The sequence below is a fragment of the Thunnus maccoyii genome, chromosome 17, assembly GCF_910596095.1.
Source record: "Thunnus maccoyii chromosome 17, fThuMac1.1, whole genome shotgun sequence".
NCBI lineage: Eukaryota > Metazoa > Chordata > Actinopteri > Scombriformes > Scombridae > Thunnus > Thunnus maccoyii.
The window spans coordinates 20575331-20595507 of record NC_056549.1 but is presented as its reverse complement, the minus strand read 5'-3'; the positions used below and the strand labels follow the sequence as shown (position 1 = coordinate 20595507).

Genomic DNA, 20177 nt, shown 5'->3' with positions numbered 1-20177 from the left:
CTCAACTGCTGTCCTTATTTACTACTTACTGTACTTATTTTAGATACTTGAATATTTTCATTTCCTGCTACATCATACTTGGAAATGTACTTTTTAATATTATTTACTTTGTGTATTCAGATTTTACATACAATAAGCCTCTAAAATATGATGCACTGTCATAGATTAAAGTACCCATCAGTATATAATTAGTAGATTATTATAATCAAAAATAACTTTGACCAGCTACAACCTTTAAATGCTACTTACATTGTTGCATTATTAATAATACCACAGCAATGCAACATCTAATAAAATAACACCTAATAGGGGCCATTCTATCTACATAACAACAACTCTTACTGTACTTAAAGTACATTTTTCTGATAATACTTTCATACTTTTACTTTTATTCAGAATTCTGAATACTTTTACTTGTAATGAAGTATTATTACAGCGTGGTATTGCCACTTCTACTTTTGCAAAAGTATCTGTCTTCCACTATTGCATAAAAATGAATCCATGGAGGTATTCTTGAGATGTTCACATCATCATCCTCTCATCATCATCGACTAAACCTTACATCTCTTTGCCACTGCGTTTGTCGGCTGCAGTTTTTCAAGCACTTGTTGAGTAATGGCGTAACTTTTTTTTTTTTTTTTTACACTCCTTTTCCTCCAGCAGGGCCATACAGGCTCTAAGGCCTCCTCTGATGCATTATGGCAACCAAGGGGGGAAATCTCCATCAGCCTATCAAACAACTTCACAGATAATGCCTCAAAGTGCTGGAGACGTCACAGCTTTTAATCACGTTAATCCCTCAACCACCGCAGACAGAAACCCCCCTTTTTGCTCTTACAGAGGTAATTTGTTTTACACAGCTACTTTTTCAAAGCGTTAAATATTGGCGAATCTGCGAGGCTGGTTTGTTTTATGGTTTGCCCTGTCCTGGGTTGCCAAGAGGGACGCATATGACAGCTTTTAATGGAGGGGGAAAGCCTGACATTAAATACAGGCCAGATGGACTTTCTCCTATCCTGGTCATAAAAGTTCTTAGGACAGTTCACAAATCAAGGCCTCTCAGTATTATGTTAAGCGTTTGGATTGTTATTGTTATTGTACATTTGCAAATACTAATGTAATTTATAGCTTTTCAAGCATAATTCGAGACTCAACCCACCCAGACATTTTATATGCGAGCATTTAACAGTTAATATTAGGTTGATAAAGTGCCCAGGGCTTTTACAGCGTTCCATGGAAACTGGCTATCATAACTCTGACAACTTTTCATCCAGCACGAACTAAGAGTGAAGATTAAGACGAGTGCCATCTACTTTCATAGCCGTCACAAGCAAGTTAGTTTATGAGGAGCTGAGCTGTGAGTTTGGTCTGACGCTCGCAAGGTAAAATATCTCCTGTATGGAAAAGAAACAAAAGGCAGCAGGTACAGTACAGCCAGGAGGGGGGGTCGGTGGGTAGGGGTGGGTGGGTGGGGGGGAAAAGTGAAATTCAAGATGCTAAGCTAAAACGGAAGGCTGCAGCTCTCTGGGGGTCAGTCCTCTTTCCGGAGGAGAGGAAAGTGGACCCCTTAGTAGTGAGAGTTGGCGGTGGTCTGGGTTTGGGTCACTCACTATGATGTTGCTGTTAGCATGACAACAAATACCAGAGGGCTTTCAATCTCCTGACTGAGATATAATGCTATCTGAAAGGCCAGCATCATCACATTACATTAGATCAAGTTTTTCCACTTCTAAATTGTTTAGCAGAGATGTTGATATAAGTAATGGCATTATTTCATAGCCGTGGTGGATGTATGCTGCTTTATGTTTCCGCTTCACTGCATTTCAGTGAAATGGTGTGCTTCTTACTACATTTTTTTCACAACTGTAGATTAAGATTTTTCTTAAAAAGCACACAATCAATTTCTAAATCATGATTCATTGTTATAGATTAAAATACCCCAGAGTATCTAAAATTGTCAAAACTAGCTCCACCTTGACCTGCTAAAACATTAAAATACTGCTTACATGTTAATGCACTTCTGATAACAATCTAATAACACTGACAAGGCCAATTGTGCATACTGATTAGCTGTAAGTTTTATACTTTAAGCTCTTTTTGTTGCCAATACTTTAATTTTTTCAAGCACCGTCTACTTGATATTGAGTATTTGTATAGTGTAGTATTGCTACTTTTACTGAAGTAAATGATCTGAATCCTTCGCTGTTAAATAGTGTTTAATAGTTTATGAAGCTGTAAAATGGTTGTTTATTTTATGTTCACCCGACTGAGTGAAAGCTGCAATGTGGTTGTTTTATCATAAAGTTCCACCAGACTTTCCATCAACAAAAACTCTTCATGTATAAAAACTTGAAGTGGCAGATTAACACACAAATTAATTAACAATAGTCTGGCTCAACTCACCATCTTACACAATTGTTTGTGTTGTCACTGAATTGCAGCAAGGTTTGAAACAAAAAAAACACTTATTCAGAATTTTGTGCATAAGTCGTCATTTCTTGCACCAGAAAGACTTGATGCAACATGACAATTACGGTAACTCACATGATAATTGTTCATATGTACTCTAAAAAGTAAAATGTTACATTTACTTAATGTAGTTATGTCAACTGATCCCACATAACTGAGTTGAATAAATGAGAAAAAGAAGAACTGATCATTACTAAATACTGTCGAGCAAATCTCACCAAACTGTAATGCTCCATCATTCAGTTATGTGGAATAAACTAACACACTAATGTCAAATTTAAGTCATTTAGGTTAGAATTACTGAATGCAGATATGTTCAAATTACTAAACACAGTTATATTAAATATAGCTAACACAGCAGGGTTGTATTAAAGTTGTAGGATTATGCTGATTGTATTAAACATGACTGAACACTTCATGCTCCATCAAGGCGAGTGAGTGAAATAAATACCAAAGTAGTTGTACTTCTACCTCACTTTTTTTTACAGTGTCAGAAAAGGTTGAGAAATGTGCTTCACAAAAATATCAATATATCTGCAATAATACATTATGAAACCAAGGAAGCAAATCCAGAAACATGTACCATTTTGTACCATTTTGCCCTTGATGCCATGCATTACTTAAAATAGATAAAAAATATGCAAAGAAATATATAAATAATAAAAAATATATACAAAGAAATTAACAAATAACTACCCTTTTTAATATTTTAGTGCATTGCCTTATTTATTCTTTTAAAAAGCATTCAAACATTAACCAATGCTCATGACTGAAAAACTAGAAGGTTCTTTTTTCTGTCAAGCCAGCAGTCCAAAATGCACAGGCGCTCAGTTTACGATGATATGAAAACAGGGAATTGCAGTGAGTTACAAATTACAGCAAATATTTGGCAGTTTTGGTTGATGGATGACAAAAATCATAAAAAAAATCAATATGTTGTGTTTCTTCCATCCAGGCAGCAGTCCAAAACGCAAAAGTGCTCAGTTCATAGTGACATAACAGCAATATCAGCAAATACTAAGAAATTTAGAAACTGCATATTCTTAGCAGTCAGTGATGATTCAGAATTGATTAATAGTCTGTCTTTAGACACTTTTTGTCTCGTAAGCAGTCAGTAATGCAAACTTCTCAGTTTGTAGTGACAGAAATATCAGCAAATGCTAAATGTGAAATACCATTCTGTCTTCTGATATCTTTTTTGTCGAGCCAGCAGTCCAAAATACTCAATTTGCAGACATATAAAAACAAGCAGCAGCAAGCCCTAACAAGTTACAAACAGCAAATATTTGGCAGTGTTGGTTGAGGGAAGACAAATATGATTAAAATCTATCAGTATTCTGTCTGGACATCTTCCTTTGTCTAGAAAGCAGTCCAAAATCCCAAGACGTTCAATTTGCCCAATGAAGAGTCCAAAGATACTCAGTTCACAATTGTTCACTGAACCAAACCCAAGATTCACAGTCTCATTGATTGAGATTATTCATATAGTCTGTTTTTGATGACCTGCACCTTTGTGGAAAGCCTGTTGCCATCCAAGTCCATTAACTAATTCTGAATTTTTGGGGTAGCTCAAGTTTAGGCTGTAGATCAGGCCAAGCAGGACTGCACACACCCATTTACCACATTTCTAAGATCGTTCACCACCCCAACCTTCTGAATTATGATGCCGACATCCTCAGGGAATCTGTCGGCTCTGCTCCATCGTGTCCAATGACATAGATTCTGAAGACCATTTCTTCCATTTCTCTCCTTCCACCTGAATGATCAATAGCCTCAAAATGGAAGACGTATTAATTAGAGTCTGTTTATAAGAGCTAGGAGCTGTCATTTTCAATATGAATTACTCTAATTGATTTCTCAAATGTCTATAAATTGTCAGACTGTTGTAAAAGTGGCCATAAGAATTTCCTAAAGGCCAATGAGACATAGACAAAACAAAATTTGACAGTCCAAAATCCAAAGATGTTGAATTTAAAATGATATAAAAACAGAAAAGGAGCACATTTTCTCATTTGAGAAGCTGCAAAGAAGTAATGTTTGGTATTTCTGCTTGCTTATTACTTATAAACAATATAATCAAAAAAAAAGAAGCCCATTACTTTGGTCAGTTGACTAATCCAGTATTGTGTCATCTCTGACTAGAACATGGAAGATTTGGTCTTGCACCATCAGCACTAGCCAAATCAATTGAGTACAACCCACAAATACAATGGACACAAGAAGTAACAGGTCTTACTAGACCCTGCCTGAAAAAGTGCCCAGCTGATATACCAACAAGACATAGGAGCGCAGAAATTACAAGGACATGTTTGAGCTGTAGGCAGTGAACAAGAATAAACATTTGCAAAGAGGCAGGAACACTTAAACAGCAGCACAGACTCAATTCCACAAGCTGACATTTCAGCATATCTACAGTTATTTGAGACTTATGTTGCAGTGGAGCACACCTCCTTGCAAGTATGAGCATGGAAGCTACACAATGTTTGAGCTACTTCAGAAAAAAAATATGTACATGAGTACGTAGACTGTCAACCAGAAAACAAACAAGTTCATTTTCACATTGTAAAACGTCCCATTTAGTACACGTCTATGTTGACATGATTCTCATCAAAAATGTTTGGTTAGGCTATGGCTCATACTCTATGATGCAACTCACCAAGAACTCCTTTATGAGGGTGTCAGGCTTTTCACTGAGGTTGCAGCAAAGCCCTTTTAGGACACATACCCCACAATTTTCAATGCTGGGAATCTGTGGAGATGAACAAACCTTCACGATCTACACACAACTACACTATATTATGTTCACATTACAGACTTTATTCAGCCTTAATGTCAGGGACTGTTCACAAGGGACCGACCATATTATGAAGTTGCTGAGTCGCAGAGTCTCTGAGTGAAGTTTCCAAAGAAACTGATGTTTGGCTCTGTGGCTCATCTGTAACGTAACTTAGTACATGAAGAATGAACTGCAGCTAAGCTAATGTTAGCTAATACACTCACCAAGCACTTTATCAGGAACTCCTGTGCAATCTCATACAATCCAATACAGCAGCTCTGCTATAAATTCTACTTTTACGAAGCTTATACATCTTCAGTTTTTGTTGACATCATCAGAAAGGTGATAATTCTACTTTATGTTTATTATTAAGGTTGCAGTGTGTGGTGGTGGTGTACTGGAGTGCATTATATTGAAAATTTTTCCAGATATGTTGTCCACACCATTAACATACAGTACATAAACTGGGCAAAATAGTAGTAACACTCTAGTACACCACCACCACAGACTACGACCTCAATAATAAACATAAAGTAGAAATATCATCAAATACTACGGAGACATTGGAGCCCGTGGTAAATTACCAAAGAGCTGCAGAGATCAATTCATGGGATCATGCAGCTGAGATGACCAGCTGTCTCCCGGCCAGCGGCTGCTGCTGCAGTGGCATCTCAAACAACGTTGGTGCAACTTTCCAAATAGGTGTTATTTGGATAAACTGACCACATATTGGGAATCTAAATGGTTACTTTCTCATCTGAAAAAATATAAAAACTTAATAAGGTGACATATTGACAGTCCTACAGCAAAAATTAGCAGTTTTCAGCTTGGCTCCAACATTGCTGGCCGGTTGCTCGGGGCAGCAGCTCTTCTTCCTCTCATGTTAGACCGTGGGCAGACTGGACGCTACAGTGACTCACTATCGCCCTTGAGGCACAAAGTGGTGTTATGAGACAGGACAGGCCGGGGCTAGCTAGTTAGCATGCTAACTTCAGTAGATATCTAATGTCAAAACTGTTATTTCTTCACATTCTGTTGATGATTTTAGTTCATTTTTGAATGATTTCAACTAAAATTCTGGCCAAATCTACCATAATGCACCTTTAAGTTAACAACAATAGGCTTTTCAAATCTTATATCAAAGTATATGACCGATCACATAAAAGTCAAAAATATGCATCGCCTGTTGTTGTTAATGCACAAATAAATTATATTGTTGAAATAATTCACATATTTACCAACAAAATTAATGGATTGCTGTAGATTATAACAAAAACTATCAACCAACAGTCGCTGTGAACACATGGTCTGATTGCTAACCTGCATTACTGCACATGTGCAATAAATATGGAAAAGCTGTTGGGACACTCTTAATGCAGTACGTTTTTATTGAAGGACCAGTGTGTAGAATTTAGTGGTGTCTAGCAGTGAGGTTGCGGATTGCAACCAACAAGTGTAGGAGAACCTATGGTGGCCACCCATGAAACTCACGAAAAACTCACTCTAGAGCCAGTGTTTGGTTTGTCCATTGTGGGCTACTGTATGTCAGTGCAACATGCTGGGCTCCCTATGTAGATATAAAGGCTCATTCTACAGTAACGAAAACACAACAATTCTTATTTTTAGGTGATTATATGCTAATTAAAACATACTTATGAATATTGTATTCCATTTCTGGCAAAGTGTGTTCCACTAGATGCCACTAAATTCTACACACTGCACCTTTAACTTGATTAAATCAGCACAGTTATGTATTCCTGAAACCTTACATTATTATATTAATGCAATGAAACCTTGTTTTGAAGGTCAAAACTGCAATTATTTAGTAGTTTCACCATAAAACAACTATATATGTAATGCAAACAACATCAAAGTTTAATTTCTTAGAGTGTGTAAGTATGAATGATTATTGAGCTTTGTAAAGACTCTGAACGTTAAAAACTACAGTACAGATTTAGAGATAACAATGATAATTTGGCCTTGTACACCGAAGAGAAGCAAGTATGACTTATCCAAGATTCACGGAGGTCTTATAAAAATATAGGCTAATTACTCTTACTGACACCGATAGACTTAAGGAGGGAGTGTGTCATGGCATCATGTCATTAAACATCCTTAAACAGGTTTAATTGTGCTACAAATAAATGTAGCAGCAACAGTGGATTCTTCTTCTTCTCTCATAAATTTTGAGCTGTCACCACTGACCATCACGATAAGGCTGATTGGGAAACTATGTTTCAACACTTCACTGTCCTCTTACGTTAGCATCTGAGTGGCATGGTTTTCTTCTTAGTCATAATATAGCGACGAGCTGATCTGATAAGTTAATGTGGAATATCAGACCCCGGTGAGTGACTGCGGAGGGAGGGGAGGTACGAGCAGCACCAGGCCTATAAATGGAGGAGATGTTGATTGTATCTGTGTCTGGATACATAAAATATACTCATCCGGGTCGTCGCTGCTATCTGGAGCCAGTGAATGTATACAAACTATAAATTCCCCTCTTTTCTCTCGCTTTCTGCGCCGCCAGAGCCGCAGGAGAACTTCAGTTCACTGAATTACATTAATGTGCTTAAAGGAGAAGACCTGAAGATGTATACATTCATCACCACGTTATGATTTGGTGGAATAAACTGTTTGACCCGAGGAGAGTATGACGCCGATTTTTCCTATTTGTTTTCATTATTTTTTAAACAATAACCTACTTCATTTATATTATACAAAAGAGTCATGTAAGCAAATGTTGCTATCTATTGATCTATGTGTGTACGCGTCATTTGTAGGCTACATAATGCAAATTATGGGTTGTTTTTATTGGCAGCAGCCACTCTCACTTTTATGTCCCAACTACATTTTTATTCATATTTATTTCTTTACTTCGTTGCATATTTACGTGCAACTTCTTGAATTCCTGTTTATTTTTGATTATTGCTGTTTTTTTGTGTGTTTTTTTTTTTTGCAAAAACAAAACAAATCAAAAAAATAAATTAAAAAACTCCCACAACTTTTTACCACCCAAACTGAACAATAGTCAGCTTACATCAAAATTGTAGCATCATCACCAAATAGGCCTACAGTAATTGACATAAAGGGCGAGCAAATTGCAATTTCAAACAATTTAATAATAATAACAATAATAATACATTGAACACCGTGATCCAAATTTTAAAGTAAGAAACATTTTATTTACAATATTTTCAGTGCAAATTATTATTAACAAAATAGCACAACCATATATCCAGACATAAAATACATGATGAACACTGCGTGATGTTCTGAGATCTCATTTATGACGTGAAACGAGTGGTTCATAACCTAATAATAAAAATTCACAACCGCGTTATTTCCCTCAGACGAGGAAAGACATCATCATGCACACTGAAGCTCTGAGAGGAAAACGACAATAAGGAGACACTGGAGGTGGCTGCAAGTCCCATGTTTAAATTTAAATGTGGTTTTATAATTACAACCTCTGAGAAAGAAATGGAGAAAAAAAAATCTAAAAAAAAAAATTATTTACGGCCTTTGTTCCTTGTGTCTGGGCTTTATTTAAGATGTAGGATAATAACAATGTCTCGTATTGAACAAATAGCTTGTTGTCTTTTTTGCTGCAGGCCTGCTTTTAGTTCTGGGACTTTTTCCTGCCACTCCAGAGGCGTTTTAATATCACTGTCGTTCTTCTGTCAAAAATCACAAGTTATAGTTCATCAACTAAAGCGACACGCTGCCTTCATATTAGTATCTGTGAGGCCGGTGTGTCTGTGACTGTGGCCGCTCCCTCCGCGCTGCTCGCCGGCCCGCTCCCGCTCATGATTACGCTGGTTTTATTGTGCTCGGTAACGTCCAAAAGTCCAGAGTCTTCCTCCGGGGCCTCGTCGGAATCACACTCGCTCCTGCCCTCGCTCTCACACTCCGACTCCGCCGGCTCTTTGGGCTCCCTGCTGGACTCCGACGCAGTCTTGTCCGGCTGCTCCTTATCCTTGTCTTTCTGAGCCTGCGCCTCTTTGGAGTGTCTCCACTTCATGCGTCTGTTCTGGAACCAGACCTTCACCTGCAAACACATCCGGACATCTTTAGATGAGACTTCATCTGTGCATAATGTCAACAGTAATATTCTCTGAACATATATACAGCTCTTCAGCAAAGTCCATGTATTTAATTACCTCAAGTGTCTCTTAAATGTCAAAGAAAATTTCGAACTGTGCCTTATGAGTAAAATAATCGTTTTGATACATTAGCTCTATAAGTCACGCTTGTTTTATTACTTTAAATATAATCCTTCTGAGATGACTATTTTTACATCCTCTCAAGTGTAATGATGCATTCACACTTCAAGATGAACCAGGAAAATAGTGCAAAAAGTTTACTCAACACTTGCACAGGACATGGAAGTTAAAGGTTAAGATATCTGCAGTGTAATCATATATAGTATTTATTTAACAATCACATAATTACAAAAAGTAATAATAATAATAAAAGAGATCTGTTTCAGTTTTTAGTCATGGCATTAATATTGACATGTTAGGTTGGTAGGTTAACTGTATAGTATGATGAAACGTAAACAAGGTCTGGTGAGGTGTTGCTATGGTGAGATTTGGCACTCTGCAACGCCTCTCGGCCAATCAGGTTGCACCACACAGTCATGATGCTGCTTTGCAAACTACAAATTTTGAATGTTAATAAGTGTTTATTTAGTTAAATCTCTGAAAGAGAAATGAGCATGCTGGCTGCAAAAAATATTTTATTTAAAATATTATTTAATTGTAATGATTAAACACATAAGTCATTTTTGCTGTAATATGGGTATTTGGGGCTTTTAGCAACTATGGGCTGACTTTACATTCCATTATTAAAAACTTACAGGATGAGTATGTTTCAGGTTGTTATCAGTATTTTTAGAGATGGCAGCATTTAGACCTGGCATGCATTTTAGGGAATTGAAATTTACAGAAAATATACTTTAACAGTTAACTGAACTACTAAATATAACAAAATCAAAACAATACAAAAATAAATTCAAAGCCTTGTTTTTGGTGCCTGTTTTAAAATTTTCTGATGGGGGTTGGGTGGACCTCAGTATTTTTTAAAATCCTCACTATGGCCCTGAGATTTGTGCCAAAAAATATTGCTAAAAAATATTAATACTTTATAAAACCTTAAATCATAGTTGCATCATGTAAGTAAAAGTTGACAGGCAGGCCTGTGCAGGTCAACCTCATGTCTAACTTCATCTTACCTGAGCGTCTGTCAGCCCGAGCATGGCAGCCAGCTGTTTTCTGTCCGGCTTGGTAACATACTTCTGTATTTCAAATCTCTTCTCAAGTCCTTTTCTCTGCAGATTTGAAAACACTGCCCTCGACCATGACCTTTTCCTCTTGTATGTCTGTGGCATTGTGTCTTTTGTGAGGACAGCATACGGACCTGCGCGGAGGACAAAGAGGAAGGACATGAGGTTAAAACAAAAAGAGAAACCAGAAGAACTTTCACTGCAGGTGTTGTACATCTCCAAAATAGAGACCTGTCTGTTACAGTCCTACATGTGATGACTACCTGGGAAGGTGTCCTGAAACTGATGCTGGCCTGATTGTCTGCTGCTGCTGCTGCTGCAGCCTAGTGAACTCATCATGGAGGAAGCGTCGCCCATCCCGGTGTCTATGGAGGAGAAGTACTGGCTGGCCGGAGGCTGAATGGGGATGTGGATCCCTGACTGACGGTTCGAGCTAACGATGGATGTGAGATCTGTTACAGAACGAGAGAGGGGCTTCAGTCAGTAAAGAGTTATCGCAGTGACACACGGGCATGAACACTATCACTGACTCTAATCTTTGGGGGGCAAGATGGGTCTCAAGTTAAGAGATAGAGAGAGATACCCTTTTTTGAAAGCATAGATTTTCTTGCTGAAGTGAGTTTGAGCAAAACTGCATTGCTGCTGTTTATGGCTGATCCTGACCTCTGACCTCTCTGTGGAGGGAGAATGAGGGAGAGGATTTCCCCACAGGGCTCCTTAAAGTGCATATTATGAGGCTGTTTGCGCTCTTACTTCTCTGTGAGCAAGTCTATCAGAGTTATAAACTGACTTCCACATATGTGCAACTTTAGTAGTTGAATCTGAATTGTTGCTTTCAGTTTCTAAACTTTGGACATGATTGTGTCTTGTCTTGTTCTACTTAGTGAAACTATCATTGAAATAAAATATTCATAAAACACATCCCCATTACTGTTTTCTTTGGCAGACATAACAGGAAGCTTATCTCTATAATCACCACGTCTTTCTTTCTTTTTTTTTTAAGTTTGTGTGTAATAAAATATCTCTGCTCACCTCTTAACGACGACTTTTCTTTGCTTTTTGGATCAAAGTCCGTCGACAATATCCGATCAATTCCGAATTTGAGGTCTTTGCTTGAAGGTGGAGGAACTTGCTGGGAGTTAAAAGTCGTTCTGGAGACTGAGGTTAGCTGTAGTCCGTGTCTGTGGTACGGAGACGCGGGACTCACCCTCGCATACACCGACGGCTCAGGCGCAACAGGCGAAGGGCGCAGCGGGGAACTGCCGGAGTGCCCCTGCGCACGGTGGTGTCCCATATGCACCATGAGGGCCGACGAACCCGGGATGTTCTCCGCATCTCCAGCCTGCAAAATGTCTGCGATGCAAAACGAGGGTTTCTTCATCGTATCCACAGCGAAGCCCCCTGCGCAGTACGCGGACCAGAGGCTAAAATTGGATGCGTAAAACGGATTGAGCCCGGCCGTGTACATCCCGGAGGTTCTAACGCGTCTTATTGTTTCTCAGTAGAGGGGATGAGAGGACAGGCATGTAAAAAAAACAGGGAGGGCGTTTTAGGGGAGAGATGACCGTCCTCTTTGTGTAAGTGCCAAAATCGCTCTCCCAACTCTGAAATCCTAACCCTGCAGCTCCACTCTGAAGTTCCTCCGCTGACACTGATTGGTCGTTCTCTGAGCCAATAGACGTTGTGCATTTGCTCACATCACGTCCTTGCAAATGATGATGATGATGATGTGTATAACCACCCCTCCTTCTCCCCTCCCTCCCACACACACTAACACACACAAACACACACACACACACACACACACACACACGACCGGGACACATCGCAGTAATTTTGATCCTGAGATGATGGATTGATCACTTAAAGAGAACCCCTCTTCCCCCCCCCCCCCCCCCTCTCCCTCCCTCCCTCGCCCAGATCACCACACACACAAAAAAACACTCATTATGTTCATTAACTTTCGTGTTAATTTAGATTTTTGGAGATAATTCATAGAGGGCACATGCAGCGGACTGTATATATTTTCCAAAAAAAGGCTTGATCTGTCACTTTTCAACACACACTAAATATTTTTGCTTGCCAGAAATGAACAAATCAAACAACAGCCCACATTGATATAAATATGTAGGGAAAAAAGTTATTATTTATTAATTATCCCAGTAATGAACTGTATGAAATCAGTGCAATAATATAACCCTGAGCCCAGGAGAGCTTCTATTATCTCCAACTCCTGCCTGCTAGATTTGTCCCAAAAATAGAACCTGCTTTAGTATTTTAGGATACAGCAGAAATCCTTATTTCTTCCGGAGCAGAGGGGGGGAAACTTTATAATGACTGTTAGAACTTCCCTTTTTCAATATTTGTGCAACTTTATCTCGACCTGCAAGTTGCACGGTGACGCAAATCCGTCCCGATGCTCATAATAAACAGAGGAAATCTATTCCCCTCTCGAACGAAAACACAATTAACTTCAGAGGCGATACTTCATCCGCAAGGCCCCTCAAGATTCACACGTTGGGTCCGCGCCAATAAGACTTTATAATCGTCTATTTAAATAGTAGAAATGCTCATTTAAGTCATTTAAACGCCGTCGACGTGAATCGATGGAGCGTAATTGATCTACAAAATAGATTTTGAACACTTGCAATAATAACAGAAGCTTCAGCAATCGTGTTTAAATGTGTGTTAGCTCATTTCCTGTAAATATATATTTTTAAAACTGTCAATTATAATGATCTCTCTCTCTCTCTCTCTCTCGCTCTCTCTCTCTCTCTCACTCACTCTCGCTCTCTCTCTGTCCTTGCTACTGTGCGCGTTGTGCTGCCGTGATACTGTGCAGGTCCCTCTCTCCGATCGCATGTTTTCTCTTGCATGTGTTGAAACAATGGCTTCAGAAGCTCGCATTCATTTAAGTCTTGATTCATGCGGGCGGAAGGGCCGATGACCCTGACTGCCTCCTATCATGGTGTTCGAGTGACACGTTTCCGGGGTTAAAATTAGAAATGAGATTTAACGTTTGCTCTCCATCACGCAGTCAAAACAATCCAGGGAAGAGGATGTAGCAGACACAGCACGCCTCGAGTTATTTCAGGTGCTGATGAGCTTTTCAGTGGGAAGCACCAAACAACAGGCCTCAGATCAGCCTTTTTTACATGCAGATGTGTCTCTGCAGAACAGGAGGAGCGGGGATCATGTGTATGTACAGTGTGATGTAAATCTAATTATAAACCAAATGAAAAATATATTTTTTAATGCTGATTTGAAAATTAGTCGGTTTATTCGAGCGGGTATGTGCCTCAATGAGTCCATCAAAGAATGATTGCAAGAAGTGTGAATGTGAAGAAATATATTTTTTAATTTATTAGGATTTTAAAGACATCAGAAGAGCACAGATGTTGCATTTTCCTTAAACTCCCTGCAGCTTTTTGTGCTAAAACATCTCTTTATTTATTATGTTGAGTAATTACCTTTTTTTTATGTGGGTGTGTGTGTATGTAAATATATATATATATATGAGAGTGCATGTGCAATGCTCTGTTATTGAATGCAGACTGAAATAAATTTCTAAATTTCAAAAATATTCAATTTAAAAGTCCTGCAGAGGATAAGACTTGCAGGTTGGAGGATAGAAAAATAGAGCAGCGGATTCTTCTTATAACTGATTTTGAAAGATTATTTTAATGAGCATCTCAACACATTTATCTCCTGCGAGATTTCATGTACAGCTGTGCAGCTACTCCATATTTAACAAGAACATTTTCCTGAAAAGATAAAGTCTCCTCTGTTTCCTGTTTGTAGAGGTTGTCATTTCTCCACTCAGAATAACAAAGAGGGTGAAGTCTTACACCCAGAATAACATTTACACTTTAAAAAGAAAGAACAAGAGCTCTTCAGCTGGACATGATAATCTCTTTTTCAGGGCAGAATCTCAGTGACTGACTGCAGAAATGTAGAAGATGCAGTTAGTTTATTCCACAGACTACAGAGACGGTTTTTATTATCAGCCATGCAGAGGTCCTGCGGTCTTATAACGGCCTTCTTTCATGCAGCTATTATATTATTGCTGTTAAATATCCCTTTGATAGGAGTCATCCTTTCCCTCATATCTTTATTTTATGTTTGAGTTTTCATTTTTTTTTGCGTATGTATGAGAGAGCCAGAGCATAAAACCTTTCACTGCATTGAATCCTGCAGCAAAAAGCACAGTAAACCCGAAACTACCGATTCCTGTAGAAGCATTTAGAAGTTCAGATATGAAAATTAAATATTCTAAAGAAAAAAAAAGCTTATATTTGATCCACAAATCACTTGTAAAAACTGAAATGTTGCTTTTCCTGCCAGAACCCTGCTGGACACTATTATTCACCTTTATTTCCCTTTTCCCAAACCGTTCCTCCGTGGAGCCGTATAAATGATTGCAGGTGGGATTACTGCCAGTGCCAGCGACTCCTGTCTCTGGTTTAGGTATACTTGAGACTTGAATCTGTCTTGAACAATAGAAACTACATAGTCGACTAGGAAAAGGTGCAATCCTCTGTTTTTTTAAAGCAGTTTGGAAACCGAATACTGTCCGTGAGGGCTGTTGCTCACTAAACAAATTCTTAGTCAGCTCATGATCAAAAGCTTTTCTGTGACTACGTTTTGTCCAGTCATGCACTACTACTCTTAAAATCTAGTGTTCAGTAAAGATGAAAACATATTTGTGAACATTTTTGTTGTGCAAGAGGTGTGAGTATCATTTTACATTAATGACTAACAGCTCACTCCCTATTAATCAGATAAAAGTTCCTCGGCTGATTAGTTGACTAATCATGTAAGAGGACGCAGCAGCTCTAGTTTAAAGACTGCTTTCATTCAAGAATCCATATTCTCTGCAGTGAAGCTAATCAGAACTTAAACAAACAATGTGAAACCGAAATGTCAAAACATTTATGAGTCACATGCACACTGTGGATGAAAACAAAGCAGTGCTGCCGTGCAATGATGACTACCTGAAGTTCAGCGTCTGACGGAGCCCATTGTTGTTGCCTGATTGCTCGCTGTGTGTTTTTCAGGAAGCCTTATCAGGGCCGGAGGAAAACTGAATGAGCACCTCTGACTGTAGCCCTGCTGGATCAGAGGCAGGACAGAATTAAATGATTTCCATTATTACACCCAGAATTATTGCTCCCCTCTGTAAGACTCCAGCTCAAGCCAAGATTACTATTTCTGGCAATGTTTGCCTCAGGAAGGAACTTTCGCAGATTTAATGGGACCTGGGCCATTGTACACAGCCTTCTGTATGGCACACTGCCATCATTTCCACAGAGAGAGAGAGAGAGAAAAAAGAACTGAGGGATGTGTCTAAAGTCAATTCAAAACAAGACTGTCCCGTTTATGTGACCCTGAATAAATCCACTATATTTCAAACAGTGAACTCTCTCTCACGGTGGCATGAAATGATTTTTGATTTGCATTTCTATGAGGTTAAATGTCAACGTCTGACAATGAACGCCTGCTTCTGTGATCTGTGAAACGTGACCGGCTGCATGTTCTTGGTGAAATTTAAAGGAAATAATAAACAGCTTTGTTCCGTGATCTCATCTCAGTTTGAATTAAGCACTAATATGAACAATGGTGGAAGAAGTAATCAGATGCTGTGAAATGTAACTTGTCATTTCCATTTAAAAATATGAGTGCAAGGGCTGCCTTAAAATTTTAGGTCAAATAAACAAATACAAATAGTTCTTCTAACATCACTAAAAGTTATCTTGACTAAATATCACATGTTGTCTAAACTTGATTTAATGAGTTGAGTTGAGTTAAGCCATCTGGTCAGAAGACTTCAAGTCATTAATATCAGTTCTGAAACTTGAAATTTTAGGTTGAATTAACTTGAAATTATATTAAAAAAATGTATATTTAAGTTAACTGAATGACAAAATATTACCACTAAATTCCTGTATGATATTTTACATAGTAGTACTACCATGCTATAAAAATACTTCATCATAAGTAAAAGTATTACATTCAAAATTGTCCTTATAAGTACAGAAGTATTATCAGATTTTATTTACTTTCAATATCAAGTGTAAGTACTCACAATACATAAATTAGTCCTTGTGAGTAATATTATTAAGTTTTATTATCTAATAGTTTTTAATGTTGCTTTAAGTTGCATGCTACTGTTGTAAATGAGTGATGTGGAGCTCATTTTAATCACTTTTTAGTCCTACAGTCTGTTTAATCTGTAACAATGCATCATATTTTATGTTTAAGTTGAAATTAAATTGATCTTTTTATGCAGAATCTTAACAAACAAAGTAACTAGTTACTAAAGCTGCAGTGAATAAATGTAGTGTAGTAAAAAGTATAATATTTCACAATACACTATACAATATTTCCCTCTGAAATATAGTGGAGTAGGAGTGTAAATTATACTTAAAATGTTAACTTAAGTAGCCTACAGTACTTGAGTAAATGTACTTAGTTACTTTCCACCACTGATTCTGGACAAGTCGCTTATATAAATTAAAATATTCTTATGAATCATGAAAATAAAAACAGATTATTCTTCCTATAATGCACAAGATTAATACACACAACAAAAATATTAATAAATTCAAGTGTTTAGAGGCCCAAATACTACATCAGGCCACATCCCAATTATCTCTTTTTCCAACCCTATACAGCCTGTTGCTCATTATCAGATGCTAACATATTTAAACTGAATGTAGATTATTCCCACAGATATTAAAATATTACTGACTGCATGCATGAAGGCAGTAAATGTACAAGCAGCTCCCCCCAGTGACAAAATGCTCCCTCTTCTTGTTTTTTTTGTTTTGTTTTTTTCCCCAAACATAGCTTCAACTCTGATGGAAACAGACAACAAATAAATCTCCAGTAGAAGTAGATAAATTAATTGGACAATTGATAGAAATGATGCTTATATAAGAATAAGAACTTGCATAGTGGCTGTCCTTTTCTGAGTGTGTCACTGTTGAGCTGCTGCTCAGGCGACTGCAGCAGCTGCTCGTATTTAAGAAAAATAATCATACAGCAAACCTTCAAATTTAAAAATCCTGGACACGGGAAGATGAGGAGAGATCAAAATATGTGCTCTTAGTCTTTAAAACACATCTGTATGCTTTTTCCTCTCAATGTTCATATTTTTTCAGTGTTAATTTTTAATTTAGGTTACAGTTATGTGGACTTTTCCAGAGTGAAAGAGTCAGTGCTGTACTTATTATAAATTTAAAATCTTATATTTTGTACGCCCCCTTGTGTATAGAATTGTGTTTGCCAAGTTTCAATTATTAAAAACACAATAAAAATAGTGTTTATGTTTTTAAAACAGTGCTTATGTTGACTCAGGAGGTAATTTATTGGGTTTAATAACAATAATAATAACCTACTGATAGTTCAAATGCTTTTTTAAAAGTCTACTTTAAGGTCCAACATCAACTTGAAATGAATCCAGTAGACCAGGATCATATGAGTGAATCACTGAGGAGAATAAATCCCATTACAGCCCCTGTCTTTCCTTTTGTGGTATTGGGGCTTTGTCTGCTGGCTCTGCACAGTCAGAACTGAAGACATTAAGTGGTCATTAGCTGGACACTGGAGTGGTAGACTAATCACACTCACCTCCAGCCTGCCCTCCGCTGTAAACAACCTAAGGGCCGCTTTAAGGGAAGCTTTTAAATATGATGGTGACTCTGTGCCTTTGAGCAAAACCGTCTGTTTAGATTAAAACAGATTAAAGTCGCCCCGTGCAGCTCCAGCGTGCAGATGTACACACGGTTAAATCACACGAGAGCAGAGGAGACTAATGGAAACGCAAAAAGGTCATAATAACAAACCATTAGGCCTGCTGCTTCTTCTCCTGCGTGGTGGCGAGCTGCCATGAGGATGACAATAAACCACTGCAAAAAAAAAAAAAAAATACATTCAAACATTTCACGCACATTTGTTTGAAATATCTTGTTTTAATTGAGTGATGCATAAATCGCAACATTGTGTATAATAATTGGAGATTTTGCAGCCACCATCATAAAAAAACACGATTTTTTAAAAAATAAAGTGGACCTCAAAAGTGAGCACATGCATTTCTACTCACCGTCGATTGCGTCTCCGTTTTTGGGGATTTTGCACTCACAACCTTTAACTAAAGAAGTAAAATGAAGCTGACGATCAAATATAAAGTAAATCGATTAAATGAAATGACTGGAACAACCTGCCTGGCTTTAACCACGTAATTATTTTCACCTGCTCATAGAAAAACAGTAATTTTAGGATGTTTTACCTGCTTCTTATCTCCTTAAGTGGCGATATAAATGTGTGTTTGCATATGTGAAATGGCTCCGTGAATGTTTGAGAAGATGCACTGAAGGACAGGCAGGCAGTGTGTTCAGTGCAGTGAGGAAGAGCAGAGCATCTTCATCCTGCAGCCTTCTCTGTTTAAACGCGCTGCTGCTGCTGGATCAGCCGGCAGCTCCACACAGCAGCAGGTCTGAAGGTGCACAGAGGACCAAAGTTACACGGACACACATATGTAGAGGTTAGATTGTGTAGCCTATAAAATGTTTTTTTTAAAAAGTAGACTATTTGTGCGTAGGGATTCTCTATTTTAGTCGTTCACAGACTTATTTTTTGCTGTGGGGGTTTTGTCTCAGGGGACATGAGGCCGCATCGGGACGCATTTATCCAGAAAACAGCTACTGGAAATGTTTTTCCATGCTGTCCCAGGAGCTCCTTCTGCGTTGTTTATGGTTTATCATTTTTATTTTTATTTTATTTATTTATTTGTTTTTGCTGTAGATGCTGTAGATCTTCATCCATGTGTCTAAACTATAAACACCTGTCTGTTTCACACAGGCTAATCTTTAATGCTTTATGTTAATTAGATAATTGTATTTTTTTAGTTAATTAATGTAAATGTTAATGTTTCGTTTTTCAAATTCAAATGGTCCCTATATATATACACATATATCCCATTTTGGGAAAGGGGTCTCAGACTTGCAACATGACGATAATGTATTACCTCCAAGGTATTATCTGAACATATTTCATAACTTTTCTTGCAGGTAGTTTAGAATTATTTAAGGTTGCAGATGTTCTTTCTTGTTCCCTCAGGCTGCGCACCACTGTTCACTTTACGGCTTTATTTACAGTCATTTAATATACACTGTATATATATATTTACAACGGAGTCGTTTTGTTTTATAACCTGTATATTACTGCGGACAACTTAATGTAATGTAGTTTTTCCTCAGCACAGTGACAAGGTTAGCAGCTCATAACTAAAGCTGCACACAATGAAGAGCTGCTGCTCATTTTCTAGCAAAACGCTGCCATCTAGCGGCCATGTCGAGTGTTACTGTGAAAGACTTCACGCTGGTCTGCAGTGTGTATGTGTGTGTATGTCTGTTTACTTTATGTGTATCTTTATGAGGACCAATTTGAGTTTTATATCTTGGGACTGAGGACATTTTTGGAAAGTGAGAACATTTTGTTCGGTCCCCACTTTGGGACAGAACTTCAAAGGGCTGTTTGAGATTTTAAACTTTATTTTAGGGGAAGATTACAATTAGGTTTATGCTGGGTAACGGGGTATGGAGTGCATTATGTCAATGAGGGTCCTCACAAGTGTACAAAGAA

General features: G+C 38.0%; 1 protein-coding gene across 2 annotated transcripts; it reads right to left on the bottom strand.

The window, feature by feature from the left end:
- Positions 1 to 8402: 8402 nt before the first annotated feature.
- hlx1 (H2.0-like homeo box 1 (Drosophila)) lies at positions 8403 to 12167 on the bottom strand. Of its 2 annotated transcripts, XM_042390737.1 has the most exons (4): positions 11565 to 12167; positions 10796 to 10984; positions 10482 to 10666; positions 8403 to 9296 (listed from the first exon to the last, which is right to left on the bottom strand). In XM_042390737.1, exons 1-4 carry the CDS (start codon positions 11998 to 12000, stop codon positions 8976 to 8978), a joined length of 1131 nt encoding a protein of 376 aa, XP_042246671.1. In that variant the 5' UTR covers positions 12001 to 12167; the 3' UTR covers positions 8403 to 8975. The 2 variants fall into 2 exon arrangements, with proteins under 2 accessions (XP_042246671.1, XP_042246672.1); XM_042390738.1 differs by lacking the exon at positions 10796 to 10984 and having other exon boundaries at positions 11565 to 12166.
- Positions 12168 to 20177: the final 8010 nt, after the last annotated feature.